At 40.0% G+C, this 22,220-nt stretch overlaps 1 protein-coding gene across 1 annotated transcript in view; it reads right to left on the bottom strand.

Moving 5' to 3' along the window:
* Nucleotides 1-22,220, bottom strand: part of MAOB (monoamine oxidase B) — a 53,814-nt gene that overhangs the window by 18,805 nt on the left and 12,789 nt on the right. Inside the window, exons 2-6 of the mRNA XM_005489013.4 lie at nucleotides 16,676-16,770; nucleotides 15,933-16,070; nucleotides 4,549-4,653; nucleotides 3,750-3,841; nucleotides 362-503 (exon numbers count right to left, since the gene is read on the bottom strand). Coding sequence (XP_005489070.2) covers nucleotides 362-503; nucleotides 3,750-3,841; nucleotides 4,549-4,653; nucleotides 15,933-16,070; nucleotides 16,676-16,770 — 572 coding nt within the window. The remainder of the gene's footprint in view (nucleotides 1-361; nucleotides 504-3,749; nucleotides 3,842-4,548; nucleotides 4,654-15,932; nucleotides 16,071-16,675; nucleotides 16,771-22,220) is intronic.

The following is a 22,220-nucleotide window of genomic DNA, read 5'->3' as shown; positions in this document are numbered from 1 at the left end:
CTGACATTGTCATTGCCATTAAGTGCTTAGGATGGCTTCAGCCTTGTGACAGAAATAAGCATAAGTAAAATTTTCTCTTTTCAATGAGGATAAGCAAAGCAAATGCTTTAATCTGTATCCAAACAAAAAAAAAGGCCAGATACAAATCTCCTGATCTCTGGGGGCAATGCCATCAGTAGGGAGCAATCTTCAACACTAGCTTTGCAAGATCCAGATTCAAGAGTAAATGAACAAAACTAGTTATCAGTGTTATTCTTGCTCAAAAGTCATGGATGCCTCCGGACTAAAATAAACCAGCAAAAAATGAAATTAAACCAGGGCCTGCCCAGAGCTGCAGGAGGTGATGGCTGACAGTACCAACCTGGCCCCCGTTGGTCGTGGAGAAAATCCGTGCTGTGCCCCCACACTGCTTCACATACCACAAAAACCAAAGGGCAGAGACCTCGTGGGGCTCAGAAGTGACATCCACGTTCACAAACAGAGTTGCAAAACTCTTGGCAGCTCTGCAATGAAGACGAGAAAGCTAGTTAATTTTAAAACAGGATAATGCTGACAAGATTGTTCTTGAGTAGGCAGGAGCCCCTCTTTGGCAGCCTTTTCTTTCACGGTGGGGGCAAAGGATTCCTTAATTTCAGCTGAAGTAAGGAATTATCAATTCCTTTTATGCAATATTTTTCAAGTAATCCTGCAAAAAATATTAATGAAACACTCCTGTATTCCAGAAAAATTAGGACATTGAGAGACAAAGCCCAAGATTATATCAATTTATGCAACTAGTGCAAAGTCAGCCTGTCATCCTAGCCTCAGGATTAAGCACAGCAAGCCCCTCCTGTCTTCACTGGACTCCAAAACCACACAGTTCCGGGGTTATAAACCAGATCTGCACCTCTCTCTGCCCCTGCTGGATGCCTGTCCTCTCAAGAACACAGCATAAAGATTATTCAAAACCCACCATAAAAAAAGTTAGAGGTATTTTCTAAGATAATTATCTAAGATCTGTGGATTAGTCAGCACCCATTCACTGCCCAATCCTCTGCTCAGGGAGAGTTTTGCAGCTGGAACATCACAAGGAAAGAAATGTAAGTAGGAAGCCATAGCAGAAGTGACAGCATTCATGCCAGAGTCTGTCGAGAAAAAGGAAAGGATACTTTTGGTAGCTCAATTCAGTATTTTAAAGTGTCCTGGTATCCAGTGGCAATGCACACAGAAACAGAAAATTGACCTGTGTCTGAAAAGGAATCATTGCTTTATGTCCTGTAACCTGTTCTTTCATAGCAGCTCTACTGTAAATTACTGTATGAGCCTGTACAAGAATTTGGGGTGCACTAAGACAGAGGATTAATTAAGACTCAAGAAAATACTCTTCCTGCTATAAACAAATGCTTCCCTCTGCCTTCACTCTGAGGAGAAGTTGAAAGAGACATGGACAGGACCAGGAGATGCTCACTTTAACTGCATTGTAAGTGAGAGGGATGGAGGTTCTATAGATACCTCATATGCAAGGCATCAAAACCAGTACAGTACAGAATCCAATTCTGGTTGCTTCTTTCATTTTTTTTTTAGGCTTCAAACTTAAAAAAAAAAAAAAGGTAACTCTAACATACTGTTTTAAAGAGCTCTAGATCTATACAGAAAAAGGAATCTTCTTTCCTTTCTAAAAATGCAAAGTCCCACTCAAGTACAAAGCTGGACCATTTTCTGAAGTATGGGTGTACTGTGAATTCAGTCTTCATTCTTCATTCAGCCAAAAATAATACAGAAAAATTTTATAAGTTTTTCATCTGTCTAAACACATACTGTAAATACTATTAACTCCGTAAGATATTTTGCCTGATGCATTTATTAATATTTTATAAGCAGACGCTATTACATGGTAGTTACACTCTACCAGATCCTGCCATTGCTTTTCAACTCCTGATGTCTTATCTAGAAATAGCAGTATGATTTCAGCCAAGAGCACTTAAGATATTTCCAGCAGGCAGCTCTAGCCAAAAGCAAACCTGTACAGTCTGTTAGACAAGAGGAAAGAGTAAAAAATTGCCCTTCTGGATCATTACCTTCCAGGGTGGGACATTTCTGCTGCCTTCTACCTCAATCTTGAACAAACAGAGCAAATCAAGCCAAGATGCACATATAAAATCTGAAAAGCATCTTCAGCTTATGCCAATATTCAGGTAAAATGTCAACTCTTATTCCATCTGAGCTGGGAAAAGCATGACTGTAATCACATGAGCCACATGAGGATGCTGAGTGAGCACCAGTGAGTGGTGTTTTGCTCACTTGCACAGCTCCTCACCCTGTCCAAGGCTCAGAGGCCCAGCACAGCTGTCAGCACACATTTCCACTTGGTTTTACTCACTATGGACCATGGCACAAATGAGGAAGGGTTTCTATATGCCTCTGTGCAATTGTCACTCTTGTGAAAGCAAAACCATGAACCAGAAGATAGCAAGTTTTTGGACAACAGCCTGTTTTCCATTAACAATCACAGAAATATGGAATGGTGAAAGAACTGAAAGTTTCCTTTATCACTTCCAGCTCCAATCTCCCTGTCATGGGCAGAGACACCTTCCATAGAGCAGGTGGCTTCCAGCCTGCCCTTAGGCATTTCCATGGATGGGGCAGCCACAGCTTCTCTGGGCAACATGTGCCAGTGCTTTACCACCCTCGTGGTAAAAAAATCCTTCCAAATATCAAATTTAACCCTGCCCTCTTTCACTGTAAAGCCAGAACCCCTTGTCCTATTAGTAATGTCCTTGTTCACAGTCCCTCTCCAGCTCTCCTGTAGCTCCTTTAGGCACTGGAAGGTGCTCTAAAGTCTCTCTGGAGCCTTTTCTGCTCCAGGCTAACAATCCTCTCAGCCCATCTACACAGCAGAGGTGCTCCAGCCCTCAGATTATCTTTGTGGCTTCATCTGGACCCACTCCAACAGGCCCAATATGAACAACAAAGGCCATGTTTCTGTCTAGAGGCTGCCTGAAGCCATAAAAATGTCCCATAAAAACGTCAGTGACAGCACCAGCCCCAGTGGGCACTGATAGGTTTCTTCACCAAGCTCCAGCTCATGGCAGCCACGTGTTGGATACTCAGCAATTCTGAGCAGGTTGCTGTAGAAATCAATCTGCTCTTCAGCAACCAGGATTAATGGCCTTTTTTTTCCCCTTCAGTGAGAAAAAAACCTATCAAACTGCTGTTGAATGGCAAGTAAAGAAAAATTGCTTTGATGTATACATAAAAACAGGAAGCATTTTCAGTTTCCCTATAGTGCAACAGCTGAACAATAGAATGATGAGTTCTAAAGTGATTTAGTGCTGCTGAAAGACAAATGTTATCTTTACAGCACTTTGGTAAAATCAGCTGGTCCAGCACAGAATAAATGTGTGTTGTTCCATCAAGAGTTTGATTCAAAAACCTGCTGTAACCATAACACTTTTCTCTGAAAGGCTGAACACACAGTAAAGAGCAGGAAAGTGCACATAACAGATTAGGGTACTATCCATTTCTTCAGAAATAACCCTTCCCAAACATATTTTCTTTTTATTTTTGTCTAAAAAGTTAGAGAAATGTAACAGAATCTACTGAATGTGCTGGCAGGTGTCATGGTCCATTATTACAGAACTTTCTCACCCTTTTCTTTAAAAGGGCTGCATTTTAGTGATAGCTATACCTGTTTGAAAAACAGTAATGCTTATTTAGCTCTAAAGTATATAAATATAAGCCATTATATTTCACATTAAAAAGTTTCTTACTTTGTCCAGCATACTTTATCTATAAAATCTTGCATAGTCATTTTGTCCCATTCTTCTGCACGTGGAGCCTTCCATGGAGCTTCATTGGGAATCTAAGGAGACATAAAGAAAAGCATTTATCAGCAAGTGAATGAGTGCCAAAGAAATACAAATAATCTTGTATTAAAATGCTAATTCAGCCTGCAAATTTCTGGCAGGTAACACAGAACAGAGAAGGTTTTTTGGGGAGGGGGTTTTTTGTTTGCTTATCGTTTTTGGGATTTTTTTAGATTGAAAAATAGAGAACAGATTTTGAGTTAAGAAATGTCTCTAAGTCATTCCATATCTCTCACATTTATCTAGACAAGTAAGAGCAACATCTTTTCAAATTTTGTAGTTCAATCAATGGAAAACTGGTAAAAAACTAGAACAAGACACGAATGAATTCTACACAGGTTGAATTTCATGGTAGAAAAGGGCAAATGTTTGAGTTCTGCAAGCCTCTTAAAATATCACTTACCAAATCATCAGGAAAAGTGGTAAAAATCAATCACAGGCACAAACCTTGACATTCCCATAGCCAGAAAAATGAAGGGATGTGTGCAGACAGGCTCAGCAGCACAGGGCTCAGAAGAGTTTGCCAGGAGGCCACTTTCAGACGTGCTCTGGCCATCAGTGGGTACCAAAATGTGTGGCTGCTCTTGGCAGCCCTGGGTTTGCTCAAGGCAGAGCAGCTTTTTTCTGTCTGCACCCCAGTCCCTTCCCTCTGCCTCTCATGGAGGCAAGCTGAGCTCATTCAGCTGCAATGCTCGTGCCCTACCTCCTTTCCCATCTCATCCATGGTCCTCCAGAGGTTGTTGTAGTCCAGGTAGGCCAAGGGATTCCACATAGGGGGGAATGGGCCTTTAAAGGTGTAAGATTTACCCTAAAGGATGAAAAACAAACAAAAACATCATTTAAAACCCCAAAAGACAACCATAATCATGGGCTCCATGTGTGGGAAGAAGCACCAAAAGGTTAAGTGTTCACAAAAAGCACAAATTTAATCAATCCATGTGACAGCTTTCCTTCCATGTGACCCAATTCATGGGTCACTGTCTGTGTGTGCAGGACACAGGACAAAAACACAGGACATGCCTTCTGAACATCAGGAAATGCTTTTTCACCATGAGGCTGCCTGAGCACTGGCACTGATTGCCCAGAGATGCTGTGGTGTCTTCCATCCTCAGAGACACTCAAAGGTTACGTGAACAAGATCCTGGAAATCAGCTCTGGGAGGTTATTCTGTCATTCCTGTTCTTCTGAACGTGCAATTTAGTGTGATACACAGCTGAATTAGCAAGTCAGACTTAGCAAGCCAGTACAGAACTGATACTTCACCTTCAAAGCTTCACATTCAGCACTTCTGGGCAACCAAACTAACACCCTGCAGTAGAGTCACTATTATCAGACCAAAAAAATTAGGTGAAACAGCATTGTTTGACTGAGTTGAAAATTTGGTTATTTGCTACTAAAAAGGAGATACATATATATATTTATTTTTTAATTTTACTTATTTTTCCCTTCTAATTGCTTATGAAAACATATGACTGTTAATTGCATTTAGCAGTTTGGTTTTTTGTTTTTCTTTCAAAATCAGACAAAAGCAGTTGTGGTAACCTCTATTATACACTAAATCATAGCTCAGAGACCTTCCTGGGGAAAAAAAAAGTCTCAACTAACCTAAAAATTACCAGCACTGCAGAAAATGTAGCATTTACTGAGCAGACACATTTTTCTAGCCCAAGACCCCTAGCTGTAAATTACAGAGTGGGACAGTGTGACCAATCCCAATGTCCTAATTACACCATTACATATTTAATAGTCAGAATTTTTTGTATCTAAATCTCCATTACTAGGTGTTCACAAAGCCTAGCTTAATTAAGAGTAGAAGACAATGGATAATTTGTAGAGCTGTTTTATTTACATGGGATTTCCCTGTCTGACTATATGGATGGCAGCCTAATAGCTTTAAAAATCCACAAGGCTCATTAGCATTATCTGGATACTTGTTTTTTCACGATGCATTATGGAGTCCATAGACAGATAAATAATAAAGGCCATATTGAATGCCACAGCTGATGTTTCAAAATTTATATTAAATTATGTATTTAAGTGTGGACTGTATGAGCATGAATATCAAACAGTAGAAGGACTAACTTTTAATAGATATTTGATGCAGTGCCACACCAATCCATCATTAAAAAAGTATTTACACTGGCATAACAAAATCATACTGCAGCAAGATTTAATATTTATAACCAGGTAAGAACAACAACAACAACAACAGTGTCTTTTTGAAGGGAAGTATCCAAAGACCACTTACTCAAAGAAATGTCAGGCCTGATTTGATTTAGGCTCTTTATTAATACTGTGAAAGAAGGGACAGAGAGCACATTATTCAAATCTGCAGGTGTCTGCAAGCACCAGAAGATACAGTAAAAGGGCACAAAGGGATCCTAAAGCACTCAAAACTTGGTCTAGAAATAACAAAACGAGATATATCTTTGAAAAATGCTGGCTAATAACTTTGAGGACTTTCAATTAAAAAAAAAAGGAAACTCAACCAATAATAAAAAAATCAAACCAATGAAAAAGAAAAAATTAGTTTACAAAACTCCCAAACAGGTCAGAGAAAGTGAAGAAGAAACTGTTTTTCACCTAGTCTTCATGGACAAAAGACCCTAATGGAATCCTTGTCAAAAACACCAAGGCAATGAAAGTCAGGAAGAAAGCAAAATGTAGAGGGAAGGATTTAATTCTTTGGGAAATGGACAAGAAGTAGCTACAAGGAAACAATTTAATTCTGTAGTGCTCTGGAGGATAAATTATTGTTTTTACAATGTCAAAATCAAACTTTTAGAAGTTTTCAATCAGAAGTTTTATCACAGCCAGAGTAGATCTCCAGTCACTTCATGTGCCAGAGGCACCAATGTTGGAAACCCAGCACTTCCAGTTTAAGGATGGACATTATGGCACATGTTCACCCAGAAAATGGAGGGTTGTCTTTATTTTTTTTTTTTTTTTATTCAGCATGGAAAAAAAAATGCATTTCCAATTTTTTGTACTCAACTGTATGAAAATATTGGAATCAGGAAAACAAAATCTGGAATCAGGAAAATATATCCCTGCAGATGGAGATGAACAGAAAAAATTTGCTTCATCAGAGGCATTTGGTTCTAGCATGAACATCTGGGTATAACTATGGAATCTCTTCACACGGAATCAATTTTCACTGGGGCACACATCAATTCATACTTGGCTGCCAAAGGGCTGTGAGAGAAGAGCAAAACCTCAGACCAAGTGCCTTCCTGTCCCACGTGATAACATCTGAACCATGTTGGAAATGATCTTTTAGATATTTGGGGCACATTAAAATTCCATAACTGACCCTATGACCTCAAAAAATCAGTTTTACTGTGGCTTCTGCACTCTGGAGCCTTCACCAGTGTCAGCATCCTGCAAGTATTCCAAAGCCAGAGCTTACCAGTTTGGTTTCAAGTACTTGTTATTTCCCAAATATAGGTTATGAAACAAGCATACTGCTGTGCTCAAGAAAACCAGGACAGCATCAGAATGGGTTATTCTAATTATTGATTTTGTTCTGAGCTTCCTGATCTGCCAGAGGCAACCCTAACCCAGTTATCCCCTCTGAGTGAACTCGAGTCTTATGAATTCCCTGCAGTGCTTCCTGATGAGTGCAGGCTGAGAGACATACAAACCATATTTCTGTTTTACTGTTCTTCTATTTCACTGCATTTGAACTGCCAAAAGCAAAACCTTGGCTATGTCTCTTGTGTAGGAATTTGGGGTGGAAGTCTCACAAAGAACACAAACTCCTATCTGAAAAAAAAAACAGCCATCAAAGTTAGCGAGTTTCCTGTGAAAGTTATTTTCAAGAGCTCCTAAGTCATCTCCTAAGGCCTGATCCTTATTTCTTGCACAAACAGAACTCCAGGAGCTGTCAATCAGAATTTTGTTTGAGAAGAGACTGCCAGACTAGGCTCTACACAGAAGCAAAATTAGCAGCAGCAAAGAAAGACTACAGATGGCTCTGAGTAGTTACCAACAAACCAAAACATTTCAGCTTCACTCGTGCTGAATTTGCATTTTTGCAAACACAAAAACCTTTTTGATACTTAGGCAAAATTTGCTTATTTGCTGGGAATAGCATTCTCTGTGCCTCCTGGTGGTGTGTAATCTCTAAAGAATAACAAGGCACTTGCATGCCCCAAGATGCACAAAACATTTCCTTTTCAAATATTTTTATACCTAAATCAGAGCCGTATAAAACCGTCAACAATAACCACCATTTCCAATCATTTGACACGGCATTTCAACACCAGTTCTACGATGCTCAGAAGTATTTCTTGCCCTTTTTTAATTTGCATATAAAATTTTAGAAATGGTTTCATGATGCCACTTGCAATGCTCCAAAAAAACCCACAACAGCAGCATCAGCACTGCCATTGCATGGATCACTTGCTGCTCACAAAGGCTGGTGCTGCAGTGGGGGCTAAAGCTCATTGAAGATGAAACTAAAGGGAGGAAACTCTTGCAACCCAGCTGTCCCAGGAATAAACCAGCAGGGAAATGAGATACCCAGTGTTTGTCACAAACTTTACAATTCTCAGTAGATTTTCCTCAGCCATCTGTTTCATGTCAACCAAGATTTGACTGAGTTATGACGGACCCGTGTAAGTTGTGCAGAAATAAGATTTCTTTATACACCAGATCTGTTTCAGTTCAAATAGCTGGCTTAAAGAATGGGTTATTATAGAGGGAAAAACCCACAACATGACAACTGAATATCAGCAGCCCCTTGAATATCAGCCCCAGCACTTAGGGGGGCACAGGGACCAGGTCTCACATGCCTTCTCCTATGAAGGTGACAGTGAGCAAATGGGAAAGGACTGCCAGGAAATATCAGTGTCTTAATGCAGAGTGGGATTCTCAGAAGAAAATCTGCTTTTGCAGGCCCAGGACAACTGCAGGCTCCCCTAAACATTATGCACCCAGGCGGTGCCAGAGTGAGATGAAGCACTGTGAAATGAAGACCCTGGTGACAACGATCCATGCATTTTTCATAGCACAGTATAAACACCTTATAAATAAAGTCAGCTCTCACTGAGCACAAATATTCCCTCAGCTAAACCATCTAAACCTTGGACTAACTGAGGCTCACTTCAGCAAGACTGTCACTCTGCATGTTAATTCACAGCTAGACAGGTTTATTGGCACGTAGTGCCCTCTGCTGATTCTCAGCTCTGGTACAGCACACACATCCCATTTTCTCAGATTAAAATCCCAGTAATGTCATCCATACAAAGCTCAGGAACCATCAAACCCCAAGCTGTAACAAGGAAAATCAGAAACAGAAAAGCATCACTTCAGGCTGTAACTCTGCACCTGTCTCAGATGCTGCTTCTCCTCTGCTGCCTTATGGAAAAGTATAATTTTGGTCTGTTTTTTTTGAGGGGGGCTTTTTGGGGTGTGTGCATGTGTTTGTTGGTTTTTGGGTGTATATGTGTTTGTTGTTTTTTGGGGGTTTTATGGTTGGTTGGGTTCTTTTTGTTTTTAATTCATAACATCTAACAAGACATTTTTGAGACTAAGCCTCTTGTATAATCATAATTCTCAATTTAAAAATGGCGAGTAGCTGGACCAAAATGAGAGGGATTTTACAACCTACTTAGAAACAGAGCTGACCTTCAATTAAGCTCCCTTTATTTTGAAACTGTTCAGGATCTCAAATTCTCAGCTGGTTACTATACTGACAGATATTCTAAAGATAAAAAGATCTATAGGTTGGAAAATTTAATTGCAGCAGAAAAATCCTTATAACTGATGGTGAAAAGCTAGAACATTAAAACATGCCAAAATTTCATCCAAATATCTTTCAATATTTAATTTGAGTTCATCAGCTGTGGATGCCAACACGTCTTGGGAATTTCATTAAGAAAACCAATTCCATTTTAAGTGTTGCAGAGCCAGATACAGTGGCTTGAAATATGCATTCTGAAAAGGAAAGGAGCTAATTGGGAACAACTTGTTTCTGTTGTATTATGGAAATAAAGTCCATCTTCACTCTGCTGCACTGGTCATACAATCTGTTAAATACTTGTCATACTTGAAAAAAAGCAGAATTAGAGAAACACCACTGAAGTGATATAGAAATGAAATTGAGGATCTTGAGGATCTGAAGCACATATTTATAGGGACTTTGTTTCTAGATACTCTTTGATACTGGGCTTGTATGTGGCTTTCAACACCTTTCAATTTAACCAGTCAACAAAATGGATAAAATAATTTAAAAACTATTCAGTATTTCTAGAATAAGTCTTAAGAAAAATTTTCCTTTCCTTCTAAAAAGGAGATAAGTGGGGCATAAATAAATGAAAACAAAAGTAAAGTGGGGATTCATTTGAAAGAAAGCCTTCAAAAGAGCATCTGCCCACAGCATAACTAAGCAGACACACTGTCGCAAACTAGAACACTTGGTTTATGTAAAATGTGACTTTAGGGTCACTAAAAATATGAAAGTTTACATAAAATTTTACAGACATGTGAAACCCAGTATGCTCAGACAGTTGTTCCAGTATTAAATATACATTTCTCTAATTCTGCTTTCCTGTAGACAATAATCAGCTTCTCAAGGGAAACAAAAATCAGCTCTACAGTCAGATGCAATGAAGCTTTTCTCCCAGCAGCTTCAATTAAATAATCTAGGTGGGAGCACAAGTCCTTTTCCTTGTCTCCTCACCAACAGACCATGGAGCTGGGAAAACTAAGACTTAGGAAGACTTTTCTCCCCTCAAATTTAATTAAGAAATGCATACTTTATTCACAGTTCATTTTTCTTACTTGCATCTTCATGCTACCATTAGGCCACAGCTTCCAGCCTCCCATTCAATCTTCCTGATCAATAAACACCTTTTGCAAGACCCTACTTTACAGCCCCCCTTGACAGAGATCACTTTGCAGATTTCTTGTCCATAATTGCTTCTTTTAGGCTGCTTTAATCCAAATATCTACATTTTAATTTAAAAAGTCCTAATGAGGAAATTTCTTTTTGCAAATACTGCTAGCTGGCTGGCATGGAGAAAAGGGAAGGTGCCCCTTATGACCATGTTTGCAGGGGTCTTAGGATGAGGGAAGAGACGAGAATCTGACTCCATGTTTCAGAAGGCTGATTTATTATTTTATTATATATATTACATTAAAACTATACTAAAAGAATGGAAGAAAGCATTTCATCAGAAGGCTAGCTAAGAATAGAAAAAGAAGGAATAATAACAAAGTCTTGTGGCTCAGACTCTGTCCGAGCCAGCTGACTGTGATTGACCATTAATTACAAACAACCAACATGAGACCAATCACAGATTCACCTGTTGCATTCCACAGCAGCAGATAATCATTGTTTGCATTTTGTTCCTGAGGCTTCTCAGCTTCTCAGGAGGAAAAATCCTAAGGAAAGAATTTTTCAGAAAAGATGTCTGCAACAGCCCCTCTATTTACAGGTCCAGTGAGACCAAACACACCCAGCTTTTCCTATACTCCTGCCAAAAGCTGCTCGTCATTCTCTGACTGCAGGATATTCCTTCTGGGGATTTGGAAGATGCTTTCACCAACTTGAGCTTGACCAACATCAGACTCACTTTTGAAGCTACAAGTGGGTGTGATAATGACACAGCATCTTGTGGCAGGAATGTATGCATTCTCATCTCCAGAAAAGGGTTAAAATAACATAGATCTGTGTTCCAGTAAAGCCACCTGATGCTATCAAGGCCCTGCAGCAATTTAAGTGCCTTTGAATTTACTTGGCTTCCTTTTCAAGAGAGCAGATTCCCAGCTTCTTCAACATTCAGATGTCGTTTTTCCCAGTTCCCCAAATTCTTGTTCACAAATTGTCACCACAAAGGAGAGAACACAAAAGATGAGAGGCTATTTCACCTCATTTAAACTGATAGCCCCTGAGTCTCACAGTCTTTCCATTCTCTGACTGCACTCTAATTGACATATACAAAGAACATGAAAGCACTTTTATCAAGTCATTCAAAAGTGCATTTAAGCAGTTATGTTCTGTAGTACAGACTATGCTGGAAGATACTGCCCTTAGACTTGCAGACAAGGCAGGTGAAAAGTTTAAATAAATCATATTGCTTAGCTTCAGTGCATGTATCACAGAAATCACAGAAGAAACACCACTAAATTCTGCAGCTTTAGACACAGCAGTCACTTATCCAGCTGCTAATTAAATCCCAATACAACACGACCATCATATTTCTAATTCATGAACAAGACCACTGCAAACTGCATTTTAATAAGCACAATAGTGATGAAAATGAATGACACCCAAGAGGGCTGTAAAATTTTGTTTTGCAAGTCTACTGTAGATCAGTAGGGAACCTGGCCAAAATCAGGGCAGATTTGGGGTCCTGGTTAAAAGTACTGTGTGCAGAGGATTAAATATTCACCCTCATGAGGTGCTGCAGGCAGGGTTCCCATTACCACTCTCCCCAGAGGTGTCAATTATTAATCTTTGTATGAAAATGGTGCCAAACTTCAAGGGGGCATGACATGCACTCAGACACCTCCAGCCAGTGCTGCTAGCACAGGGATGAGCATGAGGAAACTCCAGGGAACTTAACTGAGGGAATGGTGGGGTGGCAAATTGCTGTCAATAACTTTTCCAGTGCCAGGGGAGGGGATGCTTCATGTTTCCCCCAGAATCTTAACCCGAAAGAACTCCAGGATGGGTGCAGGGGCCTTTTTGATGAAAAAAACAATTAAAGAACCAACTCAATTATAACCACAAGAGGAATATTTCAGGTGCAACAGGTTGTGAAAATACCCAGCTACCTCAGCCAGCTGTTAGCACTATCCACTATCCTGCCCTGAGACAACACAGAGACTAGAAGGAACAAGTGTTTCCCCAATTTTTAATAATATGGAATTTGCAAGAAGCATCAGTGGCATTATGCCATAAAAAGATCTGGCAGAAAATAGGGTCAGAGGATGTTCAGTTGGCACCACAGCTGGACAAAGAGTGGATCATCCCCACAGCACATGAAGGAACCATGTAAAAGCATTCACTGGGCAAGCCATTCATACAAAGAAATGTTTCCTCACAGAGATTTGGGATAGCAGAGCAAACCAGTTCCACAGTTACCTTGGAGAATGAACCTGTGTTACAACTGAAAATAAGGTAAATTTGTTTTTTAAAATGCAGAATGTTGGCATAGCTAATGAGGCTCCACAGAAGTGAAGTACAGCTTGAATTAACAAGGAAAATTTGTTAATTAAACCCCCACAATAACTGGCACGTTTGCACATTTCATCCTTTCCAGAGACTGTTACATGGTAAAAATTACTGGGACTATATGCTCTTAACTTTGCTTTTTAAAAGACAAAAGCTGTCATTTTGGTGAGGAAAATAAACACCAATAGTCAAAAGTTGCAAATGTGCATATCTAAGGTACGACTCTGAATCCTCTCCTGGGTAGCTGAGAATTTATTCCCATTTTAAGGGGCATTTTTACAGATTTTACATCTGCCTACCAGTCCACTGGGAGAACTGTTAGGAGATGATGACTTCTCAGACAGTTCTGCTTTTGCTTCTTAAATCTGGATTTATGAACCTAATTTCAGTTGGGCTATTGAAAAATCAATGGTGTTCAGGCAGCAATTTGCCTACCAAATACTACTTACAGAGCTATACTAATTTTCTCACTAAGGCTGATGAACCAGTATTTAAAAAATGAAAAGAACATACTAATCTCTTTTCAAAGACCATGAAAAAGGCTGCTTAACAAGTGGAGGGAAAAGAAAAAAAAATTAGGGCAAGAAACATAATTTTGAGTTTCTGTGAAAATATCACACGTCATATAAGCAAGACCAAAAATAATCTCACAATGGAACCCGGCATTAAAAAAGATTAAAGGAGAAAAGAACCATGCAACCCAATCAAGCTGGTAAAGCCTAATTAGCAGAGACCCACCCAGAGATCAACAAAATGCATTCTTTTCATTTTGTAGTACAAAGAAGCTGCATATATTACTTGTATTAAAAAGCCTCTAAAATGAATTTAATTAACCATGAAAGGCTTTATTTTGCCTTTGGGTATAAGTAAAAACAGTGGCTGATTTTACAAGATGCACTGTGATGCCTGATTTTTGCGCAGCAAAAAGAAGAATTAAAACCTTTAGGTTTCCTCGCCTCTCTGGCCTCGGATAATTTGGTGGTCCAGAATTTAATTACATTTGACCACAGTAACAAAGCTGGGGTCAGCATGTGAATTCAAATTCACACAGGGGACACAGCCCTTTGTGTGCTTTGAATATACAACCTGGGAGCACTGCCCAGATTTCAAGGAGCCCACGAGCACTGTTCATTTTCAGGGAAACCCTGGACAAGCCCCATGGCTCAGAAACATGCAAGGAATGTGTTGAAGATACATGAAATGCTGAAGATTTGGCCACAAGACAGTGCATATATTTATTATATAATGCTCACATGCCAATTATTTAACTGTGAGTAATTCTTCAGCTATGCTAATGATTCCCCACAATTGGAAAAACATAGGATAAAAATGGAAATAAAGGATTTTAAATGAATGAAATCACAAAATGCAAAGGATGTGCTGCTGACTGTGGAATTATCTCTTCTCTTTACCTCTTGCTTGGCTAGCAGGGAGTTCTAGCACAGAGTTCTCTCCCTCCTCTCTTCAGGAACTCCTACAGGCAATTGAGCCTACAAACTGTTTCCATACAACCTTTAGGGTCTTAGCATGGCTTGGGAGTGCCCAGCCAGCAGCTGGGATCTCTCTCCTTGGAGACTCTCAACACTTGACTGGGAACAACTCCAATAAACAGTGATTTCTGGCACTACTTTGGAATGCCCCCATGCTTTTCAGGACAGCAGGTTGCCCTGAAAAGCTGGGCATCCTGACTGGCCATGTCAAGTGTTCCCCCTCATGGCAGGACCTCCTGTCACTGTTAGGGAGATCTGAAGGCTAAAAACTGTGAACAAACAGAACATTTGGCTTTGAAAACAATGCCAGAGGCACACAAAACAGAGCAGCGTGGAAGTATCCATTAGTTCTACCACAGAAATGGTAATTACAGACAGCCACCATAGCAAATCACTTTGAGAACACTTTTCTTTTTCATTACAATTGAGTGGAAAAAATAATGGAAAACATGACAGGACATCTTTCCTCTGTTGCTGTTTTAAAAACTGTCAATGTCTTTAACCTTTGATCAAACATCAACTACAAATATTTTGCCAGTCATCGCCCAATAGCTTTTCCTAACCATACAATGAAACCCAGAGTTAACTTCCTTGGGTCTAACAAGGAAAGTTTCCTTTCTGTGCAAGTGCAGCACTGGTTTATATCAGGAAAGGAGAAAGGATGCTCTTTTGGAGAACGACTACTGAGAATACGTGGGCTTTTTAACAGCTTTGCCATAGCTGTTCTATTTCAGACCATGTGGAGGCTCAGATCTGCCTCCACAACACTGTCTGATTCCCAGAGCCTTTTGCAGTTACTATTTTGCTACCCTGCATGTTAAGCCTCCTCATCAGCACAACCAGACACAGCCTTTCACGTTCCTTTCATCAGCATAATAAATGTCACTGGTTTAGGAAGCCCATCCTGGGAGACTTTCACGACCCTGGAGATACCTCCAGGACTTCCGAAAGGGATTCTCAGACACCTTGGGCAGTGGATACCAGAGCTGGCCTGCACAGAAGAGTCACAGCTTAAAAATTGTGAATGTCTTTAACCTTTGATCAAACATCACCTATAAATATTTTGCCAGTCATTGCCCAATGGCTTTTCCTAAGCACATAATGAAACCCAGAGTTAAAACAAGTTTTTTGAGAGCTTTCATATAACCTGAACCACAGCATAAGCTAACAGGAGTACACAAATAAAGTACACAGAAGCACCCACAGGGTACAAATAAAGATGTGTGTGTGTCATAATTTGTACTAGTAATTTGTTGGTGATTTCATAACCCACACAGTTATTTTTTTAACCAACAATCTCAGATGCCGCATGCTCAAACAGGTACTCTCCACTGCAGCAAGAGTGGAAAACAAGGAGAAAGGAGATCACTACCATGTTCATGTTTACAGCAGCAGCTTGAGAGCATCTCTTACCTTGACATGGTGAATCAGGTGCTCAACTTCATTCACTTTGTATGTCTCTATTCCCAGCTCCTTAGAGAGCCTCAGCAGACGATTCTGTGTTGGCCCCACGTAAGCCCCTCCAAGGTCCACATATTTAACTTGCTTATTCTGGTTTATCACAGACAACACACACAAAAGGGAAGAAAAAAAAAGCAAAACCAAAAGAGATAAGCCCTTTGTAAATAGCATACAAGTTAAAAGAGCAATCCAGAGGAATGAAATTAAATTAAATATTCCCAGGGCATTTTGGCTAAGATTCTTCTCCCCAAGGAAAACAAATTCTTTGGTAGAATTCTGGTGTGGTGAATACTGAGTTCATAACCAGCATGTTGATTATCATTTGGAGTCCATAACCAGAATAGGTGACTCATTGTTATATTGCAGCCTTAAAAAGAGGAAAGAGCCTGGCAGGCAGAGAGAGGAGAGTCAGAGACATTTGTGCAGCTCTTGCTCAGTCAGGCATCTCACCAACGATCAGTTTAAAACACACTACTCTAGGAAGCAGCACAGGCAAGATTTTCTAGTGGGCAGAGTGAGAGGAGGTGTCCTCCAGAGGAAATATTCTGTCCCCACCATCCTACCAGTCTTTCCCTTCTCTTATTGGTAAAACATCAGGAAATTTCCCACCTGCTGGTACTCTAGAAATTTTCCCTCACATGGCACACTCTGTAAGTATGAATATGTGGTATAAAAATGGCTCTGGGCATAATTACCCTTACGGTGAAAGTTCTTCCACCAACTCTGTCATTGGCTTCCAGCAGCACCACATTCAGGCCTGACTCAGTCAGTAGCTTGGCTGCTGAGAGACCTAAAAGATAAAAAGAAAAGGAATTAAGGAATACTTCTGTGTATGCACTGCACAGCTCTTGTGATTTGACATGTAAATACTCTCATAGCTGTCCATCCAAATCCTGATTTTTTCATTCAAACACTATACCAGAGTGGTGAGGTGGTGGAATTAAAACCCTCAAAACCCAATAATCATTAAAAGGAACTGAAGCCATCTAATTAAACAGTTGTTGTCCAATGTTAAATGGGCTGAGCAAGTTTTTCACCACATGCTCAGGAATTCTGATGCATCAGCCAGCACTTGGTACAATGGTCACCCAGCCAGGCAGAGAACTTACAAACTTTACTATTTGTAAACAGAAAGCTGCCCTCCCCAACATTTCATTTTTATATAACCCCAACAACAACAAAAAGGGAAGAAGTATTATTACGATTGTTCTAAATTAATTAAGTTTTCCTGACACCTGTTCTATGTCTCTCTTTCCAGTTCTGAATATTTTGGAGCACAGTAGCAAAGTTCCCACACAGTCAGGTCAGAGGTTTCATCTCCAGAAGAACACATGGTCGGACCAAGAGATAGAATGTGCAGCTGTGTGTGGCAACAAGAATTAAAAGTATGGGTAAGTCTACCCCAAAAAATTGCTTTTTTCTCATCCATTTTTAAAACATTTTATTTCCATCTTGCGACTCTTGAAGCTGAGACACCCAAGTGAAGGAACAGTAAAAACAGAGGGGGCAATATCTCTTTTTAGTCGTGATGTCATAAATCCTCACAATTGCAGTGGAAAATAGCAGAGTCAAGCCCTGCAGCAAGTGTGGGAATGAAGAGAACTAGAAAGGGTGCACAGGGAGGGAACCCAGCCCACAACCTCTCAGCTTCCTAAGAACATCTCTGCCTTTTACTTCAGCACACAAACTGAGATTTAAATAAACTGAGGTGCTTACTTTGGCTACAAGTGAATTTCTAGTGAGACAAGAGTTATATTCCAGCAGGTTGTATCATCCTTTTGAACCAACAGGATGTGCTGAATAAAGTTCAGCAAGAGGCCAGGCTGGAAGCCACACTCATACATCATAATTTATCTCTCCTTTTGGCTCCCTGCCTTGTTACCATGAGAATGCAATCAGCTCCCTCTGTGTGTCCTAGTACATGCAGTTTTTGAGTTGTCATCCAAACAGATTGTTCCAAGCAGAAAGCAGCCGTGGAAGAAATGGCAAGAAGAACTGACAGCAAAAACAGATGGCCCAAGCTAACATGGCAGGAGTGAATGAAATGAAAATGAAGAAAATATAGCAGCCCTGGGGAGAGGCTACAGAACATTCTGGTCACCAACTCGTGGACTGGGGGTAGGAGAACCCAGTCCTGTTTCTAGCCCTGTAGTGAAACTGCTGCAATGGGCTGCAGTTAAGCTCTTTCTTTCTCCATTAAAAAAAAAAATTAAAAAGAGAGGAAAAATGTTACAATAGTGTAGACCTCTCTGAAGAATTTGACATTTTCTGAAGAGCAGCTGCAGATGTTTCCATTAAAACATCATACCCTTCTGCCTTTTTTTTTTTCCTTAGTTTCATGGGCTTATTTATCTTGGGTTTTCACATAAGTGTTTTGTGAGAAAAGCAGTAATGAAACTGATAAAGGTCTTTCCATACTTCCTACTGAGGAAATTATATTGCAAAAACATCTGGCTGGATCAGTGGCCTTGACTACACTCAAAAATATTTGAAGAGACCAAGGAAGAACATAATACAGAAACAGCCACGGTATGTTAACATAGACAACCCCTTCAAAAAACTTGCAAAGAGAGTTTGCCTCCTGAAGAAAAAATAGGAAAAAATCTCCTAAATAAATCTGGCTCATCTGTCAAAGAAAAAAAAAAGAAGTTACTTCTCAAAAAAGACAAATATTTCATCAGCTGGGAGAGGATCAATAGCAGTTATTAATAATTTACAGAATGAATGCATAAACTGAAGGCTGCTGTCACTGAAGGTCTCTGCTGGCTTTTCATGCTAACAGGTATTGAGTAATAAATTAATAGCATTCAGTTACCAACACTGATTAAAGGATATGAGATTTGACTTTCTTTATTAAAATCTAATGAATAAACATTGCAGTGCAGCTGGGAACAAAGGCAGTTTATTCCCAGGAGCTGAACCAACACAGAAGTTTGTAAAAGGATAACTCTCCAGATTCCACTGAACTGCAGCTGATTGGCAGCCCAGGTACCACCTCCTCCTTTCCTCCTGCACCTTTCCCCCACCTGATTGCACCTACCCAGTATTTACTCCCCATTTTGGGGCATGGGTCACCTTTCCCCCACCCCCTGGCACATTCACACATGGACCTGTTAAAGATGGACAGGAGTTTCCTCTTTCCTGAAGCAAAAACAACAACCAGAACAGTGCTGACGGAATGATCAGGCTCATTAATATCTCACTGTCCTGTCCATGCCCATCCTCCAGCAGATCTGAGCTCTGCAGGGGCAGGGATGTGTCCTTGGGGCTTGGGAGATGCAGCCTGCAGGGTTCCCAAACCACGCATCACCTGATCACTTCAAGGGCCGGTGATTCCCCCTTCCTCTCAGCCACTTCACAGCTCTGTTCGGGGCCCAAGTTTGCTGCAGAAATCATCACAAACACATAACAGGAAAAAGATGGAAGAAGAAGAGGCCCAGGAAGGTCAGAGGGCACAGCAAAAGACCAGAGTAGGTCTCTCAGCACACACAGAACACGAAAACTCAAGGTTGCTAGTGACAGAGACCAGATCACAGTGCAAGTGCCAGCTGGGAATGTTGCTGGTTTTGGTACCTCACACATTGAGAATCACAGCACTGCCACATCACTCCACACCTGCTCCTGGAGCTGGACCCAAGGCTCCAGATGGGCTCTTGGACTGTCACTATAATAACAGTGAGGGGAGTGGATGTTTGGGAGGGAGAGCTCTGAGCCAAAGTGGTACAAGAGCAGGGAAGGCACCAGGTACAGTAACAAAAGCATATTAAACTGGAAATGAACACTAAAATGTGAATATTGGGGTGAGAGGTTGAGGTTTGCAGCAGAAAACCCCACAAGCCACAGCATCTATTCTGGGCAAGAGGCAGAGTGGTCTCTCTGTGCCTCAATTGCTGCAAACAGAGCATACACAATACCTGCGAAGCAAAGCCTGGAAAAATCAGTCACACATGATATAAGGTCTCCTCTTGAGAAGTTTAACCCTTCACATGTTTCACATTCCAGCACTGCCTCTGACTTACCTGCCACTGTAACACATCACTAACAAAAGGCAGATCTTTGAGATTGCCCCCATTCCTCACAAGCAAGGCAAAGAGCTGCACTGAAATGCAAAAACCATCCAAAACTGTGACTGATGCTATTATTGCTCCTATGCACAGTGTTCTGTCACCCAGAAGCAGCTTCCCCTGCTCCCCAGGAGCATTTCAGTAGAATCAGATCTGAATTGCAATATAAGGTTTCAGCCACTTTTGCCACCACTTCATAGAAGACAGAAACTGGGTGCAGGTTCCAGCACAGGTCAGCTTTCTCCCCACAGAGAGCCATATATAAATACAGAGAGAGAGATACAGCAGAAATCAAACAGTTAAGCAGCCTCACCTGCAGTTCTGCTCAAAGAACCAACAGGCAGGTAATTAATGCAAACAACAAAGAAGCAAAGATGATTATTTGAAGCCCCAGACTGAAAATACCACCGTGTTTAGAGGATGCTTAACTGGGCAAGCCTCCATCTGTCACCATGGCAACCTGGTACCCAAGGAGCCACCCAGAGATGCTGGTGGGAGATTGCCTCCCCCAGAATCTTATAACACAAGTTCAAGTCATGAAAATCATTCCTCTCCCCACCGTGCAGCACTCTGCATTCACACAGAGTGGACTCAAATGTAATCATCACAGTAATTATTTCATCTTCAGTTCCAACTTCTTTCTTTCTTGTTTGATGTCTCTGTACCTACTAAATGCCTTAAATTGCACCATTTCACTAAACAGCTTCATTACAACCTCACTTCCTAACATCAACAGTTTTCTTATCCTGAGAGAATGACTAATGTAGATTTTAAATTCTTTTTTAAACCGAAAATTTTAAATGTTTATGCTAGGGCAAAATCCAAACTGCTATTTAATATATATATATAAAATACAATATATAATATATAATATATAATATATAATATATAATATATAATATATAATATATAATATATAATATATAATATTATATATATGTGTGTGTGTGCTTATTCAAACTATATATACTTGTATTATATATAATATAAATACTATATTTATCATATTTATCTTTGAATTGATAAATGTGAGAAGAGTCTTATTTTTCATCTGACGCCCATGTGCCCTACGATCAAATATATTTGACTATCTAAAGAGTATTTTAAAGCAAATTTTCTATAAAACCTAAAATTAATAACACCATTCTATTCTGCCTGGAATCAGCAATTTTACTGAAACACCCTTTAATCTTAGCATTTCAGAAAAAAAAAACCACTAGAAAGGATATGACTGGAAGTTGCATCTCTGAAAAGCTGTAAATTTCTGAAGACATTCCTGTTGTACTTTCTCTGTATTACTCACTACTTTATCATGTTCCTCCATAATTATTATCTCCTCTCTTATATAATTATAAAAATCATCTACAAATTCTAAATCTTAATTAATGGAGGAAGCAAAGAAAGTTCTAAGCCACTGGCATTCAATTAATAGCTTCTAAAATGGCTGGCACAAAAAAATTGTTCACCTTATAACCATAAAAATTCCTCCCTTGACTAAAATTATACATTGAGCAGGAAGAAATGCTGCCATTGTGCTTGTGCTGTATTAACTTGCAGCTCTTAATGCAGAACTTCCTCCAATTCATGGAATTTGCCATCATTTCCCTCCCTGTATTTCTTTTGAGACAAAAGATATGTTTGCAAAGGATTTTTTTTATCCTGGTTGTCAACCTGTTCAGCCACATCTAAATGACTGAGCCTGCAGAGATGTCAGGTAGCAGATGCTGCTTTGCACAGGGCCAGAGGGCAGAGCAGGCTTGGAAGAGCAGTGAGCAAACATTGCACCAGGCTCAGCATCAGGATGTACCCAAAAATGCACCTTGGAAATAGGATAACAGCCTGCAGAACAAGCACAGCCCTCTGCCCTGGGGTTAATGGAGAAATTGGGGGATGCAGAAATTAATCATTAAGACTGACAGCAAAAAAAGGAAACATAACACAATTGATTATATACATACCAATTCAGGGTCTAAGTTAGGGGAACTCAAGTATTTTTAACAGAATTATTCAATTATTCATAGATTTCCATGGATATTTAAAACATTTAAGCTGTTATTTAACACATTTAAGCTGTTACTTTAGTAATCTTCATGTTCTTCTTCTTGATCTTGAATATAAGTCTCATTTTGACCAGAGGCCACTTCTCTTAATTTAAGTGATGAGTCTCAAAGAAAAA

Source organism: Zonotrichia albicollis, chromosome 2 (assembly GCF_047830755.1).
Source record: "Zonotrichia albicollis isolate bZonAlb1 chromosome 2, bZonAlb1.hap1, whole genome shotgun sequence".
Classification (NCBI taxonomy): Eukaryota; Metazoa; Chordata; class Aves; order Passeriformes; family Passerellidae; genus Zonotrichia; species Zonotrichia albicollis.
This window is presented reverse-complemented; position numbering and strand designations above follow the sequence as displayed.